Source organism: Haliotis cracherodii, unplaced genomic scaffold, assembly GCF_022045235.1.
Source record: "Haliotis cracherodii isolate W230 unplaced genomic scaffold, xgHalCrac1.p SCAF_14, whole genome shotgun sequence".
In the NCBI taxonomy this organism is placed as follows: domain Eukaryota; kingdom Metazoa; phylum Mollusca; class Gastropoda; order Lepetellida; family Haliotidae; genus Haliotis; species Haliotis cracherodii.
Window position 1 is genome coordinate 14,693,418 of NW_027266269.1, and position 12,895 is coordinate 14,706,312.

Sequence of the window (12,895 nt, forward strand, 5' to 3'; positions counted from 1 at the left end):
ACACCTTGTTTCATTACTACATTACACCTTGATGTATTATTACATTACACCTTGATGTAGTACTACATTACACCTTGATGTAGTACAACATTACACCTTGTTGTAGTACAACATTACACCTTGATGTAGTACAACATTACACCTTGATTCAATACTACATTACACCTTGATGTGGTACTACATTACACCTTGATGTAGTATAACATTACACCTTGTTGTAGTACAACATTACTCCTTGTTGTAGTACAACATTACACCTTGATGTAGTACTACATTACACCTTGATGTAGTACAACATTACATCTTGTTGTAGTACAACATTACACCTTGTTGTAGAACTACATAACACCTTGTTGTTGAACTCCGTTACACATTGTTGATGTACCACATTACACCTTGGTGTTGTACAACATTACACCTTGATTTAGTACAACATTACACATTGTTGTAGTACAACATTACACCTTGATGTCGTACTACATAACACCTTGTTCAAGTAAAACCTGCGAAATACAATGAAAATCATTTCATTTGTTGATTATAAGTTTAATATTCTCATGAAGTGTCTGTCAATTAGGGTATGATCGGGACTAGTCAATTTTTAACACGAGTGTGACAAGCATTGAATACTTGGAGAACTCAACCGTGGAATATGTGATTTAAGCTATCTGACAAATGGTTGAGACTCGTAGAAGGGAGGGTTGTACAGACACGTACTGTCTGGAGCTACACAGCCTCCCTACACCCATTGTTACAGCGGAACACATATTTAACATAGTGATAAGTAGTAAAGTATTGTCAAGTAACTGTGATACAATGACTGATCATGTGTACTCTGGACACCTTCGGTCAAGCCGAATGACACTAGTAACACTTGTGGAATAGATCTACGTTTATCTAGGACTCTGGTTGTCAGTGTGGCTGGCAGGACTCTGGTCGTCAGTGTGGCTGACAGGACTCTGGTTGTCAATGTAGCTGACAGGACTCTGGTTGTCAGTGTGGCTGGCAGGACTCTGGTTGTCAGTGTGACTGACAGGACTCTGGTTGTCAATGTGGCTGACAGGACTCTTGTTGTCAATGTGGCTGACAGGATTCTGGTTGTCAGTGTTGCTGACAGGACTCTGGCTGAAAGTGTGGCTGACAGGACTCTGGTTGTCAATGTGGCTGACAGGACTCTGGTCGTCAGTGTGGCTGACAGGACTCTGGCTGTCAGTGTGGCTGACAGGACTCTGGTCGTCAGTGTGGCTGACAGTACTCTTGTTGTCAAAGTGGCTGGCAGGACTCTGGTTGTCAGTGTGGCTGACAGGACTCTTGTTGTCAATGTGGCTGACAGGACTCTGGCTGTCAGTATGGCTGACAGTACTCTTGTTGTCAATGTGGCTGGCAGGACTCTGGTTGTCAGTGTGGCTGACAGGACTCTTGTTGTCAGTGTGGCTGACAGGACTCTGGCTGTCAGTGTGGCTGACAGTACTCTTGTTGTCAATGTGGCTGGCAGGACTCTGGTTGTCAGTGTGGTTGGCAGGACTCTGGTTGTCAGTGTGGCTGACAGGACTCTGGTTGTCAGTGTGACTGACAGGACTCTGGCTGTCAGTGTGGCTGACAGTACTCTTGTTGTCAATGTGGCTGGCAGGACTCTGGTTGTCAGTGTGGCTGGCAGGACTCTGGTTGTCAGTGTGGCTGACAGGACTCTGGTTGTCAGTGTGACTGACAGGACTCTGGTTTTCAATGTGGCTGGCAGGACTCTGGTTGTCAGTGTGACTGACAGGACTCTGGTCGTCAGTGTCGCTGACAGTACTCTGGTTGTCAATGTGGCTGACAGGACTCTGGTTGTCAGTTTGGCTGACAGTACTCTTGTTGTCAATGTGGCTGACAGGACTCTGGTTGTCAGTGTGGCTGACAGGACTCTGGTTGTCAATGTGGCTGGCAGGACTCTGGTTGTCAGTGTGACTGACAGGACTCTGGTTGTCAATGTGGCTGACAGGACTCTGGTCGTCAGTGTGGCTGACAGTACTCTGGTTGTCAATGTGGCTGACAGGACTCTGGTCGTCAGTGTGGCTGACAGTACTCTGGTTGTCAATGTGGCTGACAGGACTCTGGTTTTCAGTGTGGCTGACAGGACTCTTGTTGTCAGTGTGGCTTGTAGGACTCTTGCTATCAATGTGGCTGGCAGGAGTCTGGTTGTCAATGTGGCTGACAGGACTCTGGTTGTTAGTGTGGCTGACAGGACACTACAACACTTCTATAAAATATTCCACATATGTACTATACTATGTCCATGTCAGCCACCAATACCATTAGCAGTTCCAAGCAGGATCATCATTCCTGCGCCTTCTGCAGGAAGAAATTATGCATTATAATTCCTAATTTCCTCTGGGAAAATGGGAGTAATTAAAGGTTATTTCATCAAAAGTGAAGGAATGGGAGAAACGGTGACTTCATTATCAACGTAGTTATCCCTTCTCGATTGTAGGCCTGCTGAGAATTGTGAAATTGCGAAGAATGCAAATTAGAGCAAAAGTTTCAAATGTGGCCGTGTACCATTTGTGAAAGACTAAAAAATGACCACCTATCAACAGGCTTTCATTATTCTTTGTTGAAGTAAGTGCAAACAAATTATTAGCATATGTCAGCTAAAACAAAAACATAATAACTATAGGAATAACATTTGAAAACCGCCTGGGGGTCATTTAACCCGGACATCTTGTACTGTTTGTTTGTTCAACATCACCAGACCCGGACATATTGTACTCTTTGTTCAACATCACCAGACCCGGACATCTTGAACTGTTTCTTCAACATGACACAACCGGACATATTGTACTGTTTGTTTGTTCAACATCACCAGACCCGGACATCTTGTACTGTTTGTTCAACATCACCAGACCCGGTCATCTTGTACTGTTTGTTCAACATCAACAGACACGGACATATTTTTCTGTTTGTTTGTTCACCATCACCAGACCCGGACATCTTGAACTGTCTCTTCAAAATGACACAACCGGACATATTGTACTGTTTGTTTGTTCAACATCACCAGACCCGGACATCTTGTACTGTTTGTTCAACATCAACAGACCCGGACATCTTGTACTATTTGTTCAACATCAACAGACACGGACATATTTTTCTGTTTGTTTGTTCAACATCACCAGACCCGGACATCTTGAACTGTTTCTTCAAAATGACACAACCGGACATATTGTACTGTTTGTTTGTTCAACATCACCAGACCCGGACATCTTGTACTGTTTGTTCAACATCAACAGACCCGGACATCTTGTACTATTTGTTCAACATCAACAGACACGGACATATGTTTCTGTTTGTTTGTTCAACATCACCAGACCCGGACATCTTGAACTGTTTCTTCAACATCGACAGACCCGGACATCTTGTTCTGTTTGTTCAACATTACTAGACCCGGACATCTTGTTCTGTTTGTTCAACATCACCAGACCTGGACATCTTGTTCTGTTTGTTCAACATTACTAGACCCGGACATATTGTTCTGCTTGTTCAACATCAACAGACACGGACATTTTGTACTGTTTGTTCAACATCAACAGACACGGACATATTGTACTGTTTGTTTGTTCAACATCACCAGACCCGGACATCTTGAACTGTTTGTTCAACATCAACAGACCCGGACATCTTGTTCTAATTGTTCAACATCAACAGACACGGACACATTTTTCTGTTTGTTTGTTCAACATCAACAGACGCGGACATATTTTTCTGTTTGTTTGTTCAACATCAACAGACACGGACATCTTGTACTGTTTATTCAACATCAACAGACCCGGAGATCTTGTTCTGTTTGTTCAACTTTACTAGACCCGGACATCTTGTTCTGTTTGTTCAACATCAACAGACACAGACATCTTGTTCTGTTTGTTCAACATCAACAGACACAGACATCTTGTTCTGTTTGTTCAACATCGACCGACACGGACATCTTGTACTGTTTGTTCAACATCAACAGACACGGACATCTTGTACTGTTTGTTCAACATCAACAGACACGGACATATTGTTCTGTTTGTTTGTTCAACATCGACAGACAAGGACATCTTGTACTGTTTGTTCAACATCAACAGACCCGGACATATTGTTCTGTTTGTTCAACATCACCATACCCGGACATATTGTTCTGTTTGTTTGTTCAACATCAACAGACCCGGACATATTGTTCTGTTTGTTCAACATCAACAGACACGGACATATTGTTCTGTTTGTTTGTTCAACATCAACAGACCCGGACATCTTGTACTGTTTGTTCAACATCAACAGACCCGGACATCTTGTACTGTTTGTTCAACATCACCATACCCGGACATATTGTTCTGTTTGTGTGTTTAACATCACTAGACCCGGACATATTGTTCTGTTTGTTCAACATCAGCAGACCCGGACATCTTGTTCTGTTTGTTCAACATCAACAGACACAGACATATTTTTCTGTTTGTTCAACATCAACAGACACGGACATATTGTTCTGTTTGTTTGTTCAACATCGACAGACAAGGACATCTTGTACTGTTTGTTCAACATTACTTGTTTGGAATGTCAGTGTTGCCTGTTACGCAGCCATTAATGTATGTATCATTATAAATACCCGGGAAATAACAAATTTGTTTATCAAGCTACAACCTCTGACCTCTGGCGTTCACGTTCCCCTGACATCTGGTCAACAACTACGAGGCCTTTGGAGCTGGAACTTTGCATACATGATTCCAGCTGTGGTGTCTATAACATTTGTTAACAGAATTCCGATCCAATTTTAAACCAAACCGTCAATATTTCTTCACAGGTGAGGTGAGCTACAGAGGCTTGAGTCTCTCTTTTCTTTTCATCGGCATTGTACCTCAGTTTTTATTGTGAACATGTACAGTGACCACGTGCATGTATTGCAAGCTATTCCTTGTCTGAAAACCAGTGTGGTGTTACTCCCACTACTAGGGTATTGAGAAAATAGCAGTTATTATATATAGTAGCCAAATACCAGCTTTCGATTCATTTCACCATTCTACGAGTAGACACAGCTTCTGGACAGACTGTTTAAATACTTAAGAAGTAAAATGGCAAATGCACAAGATGCAAAAGCTTTTTTTTCACTCTAGGGTAAAGATACAAATTCTTTTTGTCTCAAAACCATATAACAATCACTGGATCGTCCAGACACGATTATTTACAGACCGGCGTCATATGCTTGGAATATTGTGCGGCGTTGAGCAACAAACAAAATGATATAACGTATTAACATGAACATTTAATTTACATGAACGAATTCTAAAGTTACAAAGGAATATACTGACTTTACTATGAAATGCAAGAATATATAAGACCAACATTTTCCAAAAAAGATGTAAAAGATCTTTTTTTATCAAGCTTGATATGTCAAACCTGAGGTATATATTTAATATCCTTCAAGTTCTTGTTGACTTCTGTTTGTTTTGGCTAGGCCGTCGTACACACTTCACAAAATATACAAAACTTCTTTAAACAACGCGAAAAAATTAATATAATGTTAAAAAACTGTAAAGATGTGTGGTGAGGTGCAATGAGGTTTAACGTCGCGTCCAAGATTATTGCACTTATATAGCGACGAAAACTGTAAAGAAGACAAACTCTGATATTAGGTTGAATGAGGGAGTGATTCCAGTAATATCATGTCGGGAGACACAAGAAATGGGCTTCGAACTGTGTACCCGTTGTGGGGAACGGTACCCGGATTTTCAGCGTGAAGTGCGAACGCCCGGGCCAAGTCGGACCCAACACAAGCCAAACACTTCTGATAGAGACTATGTTGAGAATGTAGAGGGAAAAGGGGGTCACTTTGAGCCCCTTGTTTTCTTTAAGTACAGCGATCTGAGACACTATAAAGTGGTATGTAGGTAGATATAATAGTAATCTATAGATGTGAATCCATTTGATGATACATCTGTGCGGTTTAAGTTGATTTTGACAGCCCGGACCAAGTCGGACCCAACACTTCTGACAGAGATTTTCTTAAGAAAATACAGTAAAAATGCTTCACTTTGAGCACCTTGTTTTTTTAAATACGATGTACCGTGACATTATAAAGTGGTATTTAGGAGGATATGATACTAATCTATAGATGGGAATCCATTTGATGATACATATGTGCGGTTTAAGTAGATTTTGACAGCCGGACCAAGTCGGACCGAATACAGAGATTCGGACAGAGATTTTCTTAAGAAAATACAGTAAAAGTGCTTGACTTTAACGGCTCAGTTACTTTGAGCCCCTTGTTTTCTATAAATACTGCAATCTGTGACATTATAAAGGTAGTATATAGGTAGATGTAACACTCATCTATAGATGTAAACATATTTGAAGATACATCTGTGAGTTTAAAGTTGATTTTGACAGAGTATAGGGAGAAGAGGTCTACTTTAACCAACGTGTCTGCTTTAAATACGATAAACAGTGACATTATAAAGTGGTATTTACTTAGATATAGTACGTTCCTATGAATAGAAACGCTATGCCGACAGATGGAAATTTGTATCACGATAACTAGAAGTATTTAATACGTTTCAAATCTTATTTCGTTTAACGATTGCTCTTTTACATGTTACCAAGATCAGCGACGCTAACACACAGCTCCACTTTTTGGTTTTCAAGCGATTTACTCCGAATTACATAATTATGGTGCACTTTTTTGTTTGGTGATTGTTCATTTATGTCATGTGTGTATGTTGCATCAATTATATGTAGGTATGATCGCCGATAATGAAGTAATTAGCCAGTAACACTTTGGCCCGTCTTGCCCCGGCCCGGCCCGACTTTTAGGCAATGCCAACAAAAATGACGAGACTGGTGAACATTCCAGGCGTAGGAATACATGCTGTGGCATGATATGTGGCCCACAAAGTCAGTAGCCAATCAACAGAGAGTAGAATCAAAACAATGTTCATAGGACCTGTCAGTCAAGGCAAGAGGCAAGAAGAACTGCAACAGTCAGACTGTAACGAACCAGAACAAATATGTCCGCAAGAAGGTGGCTAATTCAAATGACAGGGACAGATTCAAACATTAGCTCCTTGAACAGGAAGACACAGTTGGAAAATGCGGGTGGGAAATGAAACCAGAAGACAAGAAATTTGTGGAACCCAGGCGAGCGGACAAATTCCTTCTCGGCCTTCGCCTCAAAGGGTAGTTTGGACAATGAATATGCATGAATGTCGCTGTCATGACGATACACGTGGGCAGAAAGGTAATTCCCTCGACTGTAGTTTTGGGATTCCCCGACATTTCAAGCAGTCCGCTTCGGTGGGCGTGGCTTAATTTTTTACATTCAATTGGAAATTAATTCAATAACACGTGACCATTTCAGCTAATCAGAATGCGGGAATTACAATGAATACAACAAACAATTAATTATATGAATGTTACTGAAATGCAACAATGAACTCGTTCGACAGTAACCACAAACCAACCTTAATGGAGATCAAGATGCGTCGACATGCTTATGGCAACAAACACATACTTTCTACGGTGATGCTAGACATGCTTAAATTACCTTTTTCGAGAACTCCTGGTGTCATTACTGATTTTCAGTGACCCATTCGTTTGCCTTTACGCCAGCTGGAATCTGTTAATCGAGGGGCTATTCTCTGCGGTACACGTTTGGTATTTGATACAGAAAAGCCAGCATCAGTGATGTTCTAAATCTATTAGCTCTAAGTTTGACAAACTAAACAAAAAGGCAAAAGCTGACACTCGGACATTAACCACTTATGCTTTTTGGCCTCAATAACAATAGTATGTATTCAAATGCAGAAACATTGGTACCAATTGTCTTCTTGGTCCGACTTTCAGTACCAACTTATTCTATCTCCATGTTCACCTGACTTGACAACAGGTTGTGATTGGACAGTTACATGTACTAGTTTGGACCTTACAACTCCCTTAGATGTGGGACTTAGTACAACTTGAAAAATAGCTTTCTATTTGTGGCCAAAAATTGGTCAGAAGTTAGATAATAATGAACAACGAACCATTAAACCCATCACTTGAATATTACTAAAAATTGGTTTTCAGGCGACGAATTGATGCTGATTCTTCATTTACAAACAACTGTTTAACTGTGTCATCCTGTTGTGTTATGTGTCGTATTCCACTTGTTCCTTTAGTACGTATTTATTCAGAGTTTATCTTTCCACTCATCCTGTTGGTCAATGTGGCGAATGCTTATTTATTTTTAAACAACTTCACGCGAATAATATGTGATTAAGCTTCAAACCATGTCAACGAACGAGAGCAAATCCGGACATTAACTGTTCTTACATTGCCGTTTAACCTCCTGTCGGCTACTTAATATTGGCACGGTAACCCTTTCACGGAGAGAGATGAGGAGACGTTGAGCCTGGAGACACAGAACGGAAAACGTCCACCTGTCCCATTTCCGCACATGACTGAGGAAGTGTCCTACCTACCATCAACTGCTTGTCGGCTGTGTGTATGTATGCCTATGGTAATTGTCTACAATCAAAACGGTGAAACCGGACCCCACACCCAAAAATTACTTCTTGAACTGCAAGCGAGCTGTCTCGCACATGTATAGGTCGAACTAAGTCAGACTGCACAGAAAGCGTTAACGTGGAGAAAAAGAGCAATATCTGGCGCTGTTGACTGTTACGCAAATGTTGGTTGACAGATGGGAAGAAAGGACAAAGTTAAATGACCATATGAATATTCACTAGATTCCGCCGCACTGTTACCTCCAGGAGCCCGGACTCACGCGACGCGGGACTAGGCTCAGGAATTGCCAAATTAACTGCATGAAGCGCAGGCTCTTTTTACATCCCACAGGGAAGTGTCTGGTTGCATTTGTCGCCATTACTATTAGCTGGCGTAATTACAGCTCGGTCCCCTGATATGAACACCTCGGGTCAAATGCTGATTGGTGGGTTCAGATCTGGTCTGCGCGTGACTGAAACCTGCCCAAGCATACTGTTATGTCCCTCCTATTTTCGCGTCAGGCACCAACAAGCAGCTCGTATTGCCTAGCATTACGTAAGAAGCCTGACTGATTTTAGATTTACGCCGTTTAAGTAATATTCCAGCAATATCACGACGGGGGGCACATGATATGGGCTTCTCACATTGTAGCCATGTATGTAATCAAACTCGGGTCATCGGCTAAACGAGAGAACGCTTGAACCACCAGGCTACCCGCCGCCCGAAGTATGGAGACAATGTTAGTTCTACCGAGGAAAGGTGGCGCTCCACGGGTTTCTATCAGTATGCTACATGAATTATAGGGAAATAAACAGTCATCGCTTTTATTCATATGCTGATCAACACAGGATTCGAACCCACGGCCAGCGGATCATTGCCGCAAATGGAGGCAACTATACACTGTGGTGCCTCAAACGAATAGAAAATTACGCCGCTTTTAGCAATATTCCAGAAAGTCTTTTAAATGCAGGTGACACGTGAACCTTTCCTCAGAATAAAACCGGTATATAAATTCAGTCTTAACACACAAAATCATAACAAGCAATGAGGGTTCAGATTGTCTGTAATGTATTGTAACACGTCGTCTGTTAATTCCTGTGATTATTACTTCATTCGTGATGGCGTCACAGATTCCCATGGGGAAACGTATAGTTTTGTGTCATACTTGAAGAGCACGTTTCACGGAAGTGTCTGCAGTTCGTGTTCCAGCAGATCGAGTGACTGGCGCCTTGTGACCTTCCCTGCACTATGCCGGCACAACGCTGAGGTGACAGTAGCGGGTGCATAGTGCTATATGGGCGGGCTTACAGTAAATCTTCACATATACTGTCATCAATGTGTTTAGGATCGGAACATGCTTCCACTCTAACCGCATTCGTGAACATGTTCTTTATTTCATACTTAAAACGCATTACGAGACCTAGATGTATTAAGGATTGTGTTTGGAAATTGAAAGTTTTCATAATCTATGTGTGTTTAGAACCAAAACATGTTGAGATTCGTGATCAGAACACATGACCCCTGCCTGGTATAGTTGCTCTGCGATTGCGTCCACGGCAAATAATTATTAGAAGTATCACACTAGGACAGCAGGGAGTTCCATGTTAAAATATTCAGTTAAAATAAGCGCCTCTCCATAATCCACTACTCCTGCAATTGTATACTGGCATTTTTAAACCATCACTTTCTAGAGAAGCCGGGATTTCATGTGTTATTGTGTTATTTCGATCGGAAGAAATTATCAACTACAATTCTGTCATTGATCACTTACAGACTTGAGATGCTGTCGCACCATACTCCAATTCTGTTTCCTGTCTCGTTTTATGCTTTCTTCATGTGCTGAACTTTCAACTTTGAGACGAAGTTCCTATTGGTGTATACGCTTTCAATTAGTGTTCTCCTGAGTAGGTAGACTCGTCGTCATTTCAGTCAGATGTGTATCACCAGTACAGGTGTCAGTTCGGTTGTTTATCACAAGTAGAGATGTCAGTTCGGTTGTGTATCACCAGTACAGGTGTCAGTTCGGTTGTTTATCACCAGTACAGGTGTCAGTTCGGTTGTTTATCACCAGTACAAGTGTCAGTTCGGTTGTGTATCACCAGTACAGGTGTCAGTTCGGTTGTTTATCACCAGTACAGGTGTCAGTTCGGTTGTTTATCACCAGTACAAGTGTCAGTTCGGTTGTTTATCACCAGTACAGGTGTCAGTTCGGTTGTTTATCACCAGTACAGGTGTCAGTACGGTTGTTTATCACCAGTACAGGTGTCAGTTCGGTTGTTTATCACCAGTACAGGTGTCAGTTCGGTTGTTTATCACCAGTACAGGTGTCAGTTCGGTTGTTTATCACCAGTACAGGTGTCAGTTCGGTTGTTTATCACCAGTACAGGTGTCAGTTCGGTTGTTTATCAACAGTACAGGTGTCAGTCAGTTGTTTATCACAAGTAGAGATGTCAGTTCGGTTGTTTATCACCAGTACAGGTGTCAGTTCGGTTGTTTATCACCAGTACAGGTGTCAGTTCGGTTGTTTATCACCAGTACAGGTGTCAGTTCGGTTGTTTATCACCAGTACAGGTGTCAGTTCGGTTGTTTATCACCAGTACAGGTGTCAGTCAGTTGTTTATCACAAGTACAGGTGTCAGTTCGGTTGTTTATCACCAGTACAGGTGTCAGTTCGGTTGTTTATCACCAGTACAGGTGTCAGTTCGGTTGTTTATCACCAGTACAGGTGTCAGTTCGGTTGTTTATCACCAGTACAGGTGTCAGTTCGGTTGTTTATCACCAGTACAGGTGTCAGTTCGGTTGTTTATCACAAGTACAGGTGTCAGTTCGGTTGTTTATCACCAGTACAGGTGTCAGTTCGGTTGTTTATCACCAGTACAGGTGTCAGTTCGGTTGTTTATCACCAGTACAGGTGTCAGTTCGGTTGTTTATCACCAGTAGAGATGTCAGTTCGGTTGTTTATCACAAGTACAGGTGTCAGTACGGTTGTTTATCACCAGTACAGGTGTCAGTTCGGTTGTTTATCACAAGTACAGGTGTCATTCCGGTTGTTTATCACCAGTACAGGTGTCAGTTCGGTTGTTTATCACCAGTACAGGTGTCAGTTCGGTTGTTTATCACCAGTACAGGTGTCAGTTCGGTTGTTTATCACCAGTACAGGTGTCAGTTCGGTTGTTTATCACCAGTACAGGTGTCAGTTCGGTTGTTTATCACCAGTACAGGTGTCAGTTCGGTTGTTTATCACCAGTACAGGTGTCGGTTCGGTTGTTTATCACCAGTACAGGTGTCAGTTCGGTTGTTTATCACCAGTACAGGTGTCAGTACGGTTGTTTATCACCAGTACAGGTGTCAGTCAGTTGTTTATCACCAGTACAGGTGTCAGTCAGTTGTTTATCACATGTACAGGTGTCAGTTCGGTTGTTTATCACCAGTACAGGTGTCAGTTCGGTTGTTTATTACCAGTACAGGTGTCAGTTCGTCAAGCAAAGGGGATATCCCACTTTTGGATGTGTTGGACTGATTCGATGGCTGATCCTGGCAAACTTTAACCTATGGGCAATAGTAAAGTGAACTCTTCAGTGTGGTACATTGCAGTTCGTTGCAAGTGTATTTGGTCCGCTGAGGCCGTTTGTGTGGTAGTGACAGACCATGATACACATAAATGTAAAAGAACGAGTACTGAGCAGTTTTTTATTCACTTTAGAAAAAAAGTACTCCCCAAGAAATTCATGACCGCATGTCACAAGTGTATGAGGATAAGGGCCATAGCTATTACACTGTTAAAGGTTGTTGGAGGCTGGGAGAACAAGCCTTGAATATGACGTATTACCATTGCTGAACTCCGAGTCAAAACGTCAATCCATGGAATGGCACCATTCCACTTCCCTGGCACCAAAGAAATTCAAGTCTTCAAGATCAGTAAAGAAAGTTATGGCCACTGTATTGTGGGATGCAAAGGGTGAGGTCCTTCTTGATTACTTAGAAAGTCAAAAGACTATTACCGGTGCCTACTATGCTGATTTGCTTCATCGCCTGAGAAATTCTATCAAAGAAAAGTGGCGAGGAATGCTGACGGCTTGAGTTCTACTACTGCATGGCAATGCCTATTCTCACACTTGCAAAGGCTCCTGTGCGACGACGTAAACGCGGGTTCGAAGAGCTTCCTCATCCTCCATACTCCCCAGACATGGAGCGAATTTATTTCCACCTGTTTCCTAAACTGAAAGATCACCTCCCTGGAAAGCTTTCCTGCATGGGTTGTCAGGGTGGCTTCAGAAAACTTCTTCCTGACTGGAATTGAAAAGCTTCACTATCGATATGAGAAGCGTATTGAAAAGCAGAGAGATTATGCTGAAAATTAAATTTAATAACACTTTCAAAATTGTTATTTTTTTGCTAACTCTCG

At 42.0% G+C, this 12,895-nt stretch overlaps 1 protein-coding gene across 1 annotated transcript; it reads right to left on the reverse strand.

Moving 5' to 3' along the window:
- Window positions 1-893: 893 nt before the first annotated feature.
- Window positions 894-3,412, reverse strand: LOC139460242 (uncharacterized). Its single transcript, XM_071241751.1, has 2 exons — window positions 3,342-3,412; window positions 894-2,217 (listed from the first exon to the last, which is right to left on the reverse strand). The coding sequence occupies exons 1-2, from the start codon at window positions 3,410-3,412 to the stop codon at window positions 894-896; spliced, it is 1,395 nt and encodes a 464-aa protein (XP_071097852.1).
- Window positions 3,413-12,895: the final 9,483 nt, after the last annotated feature.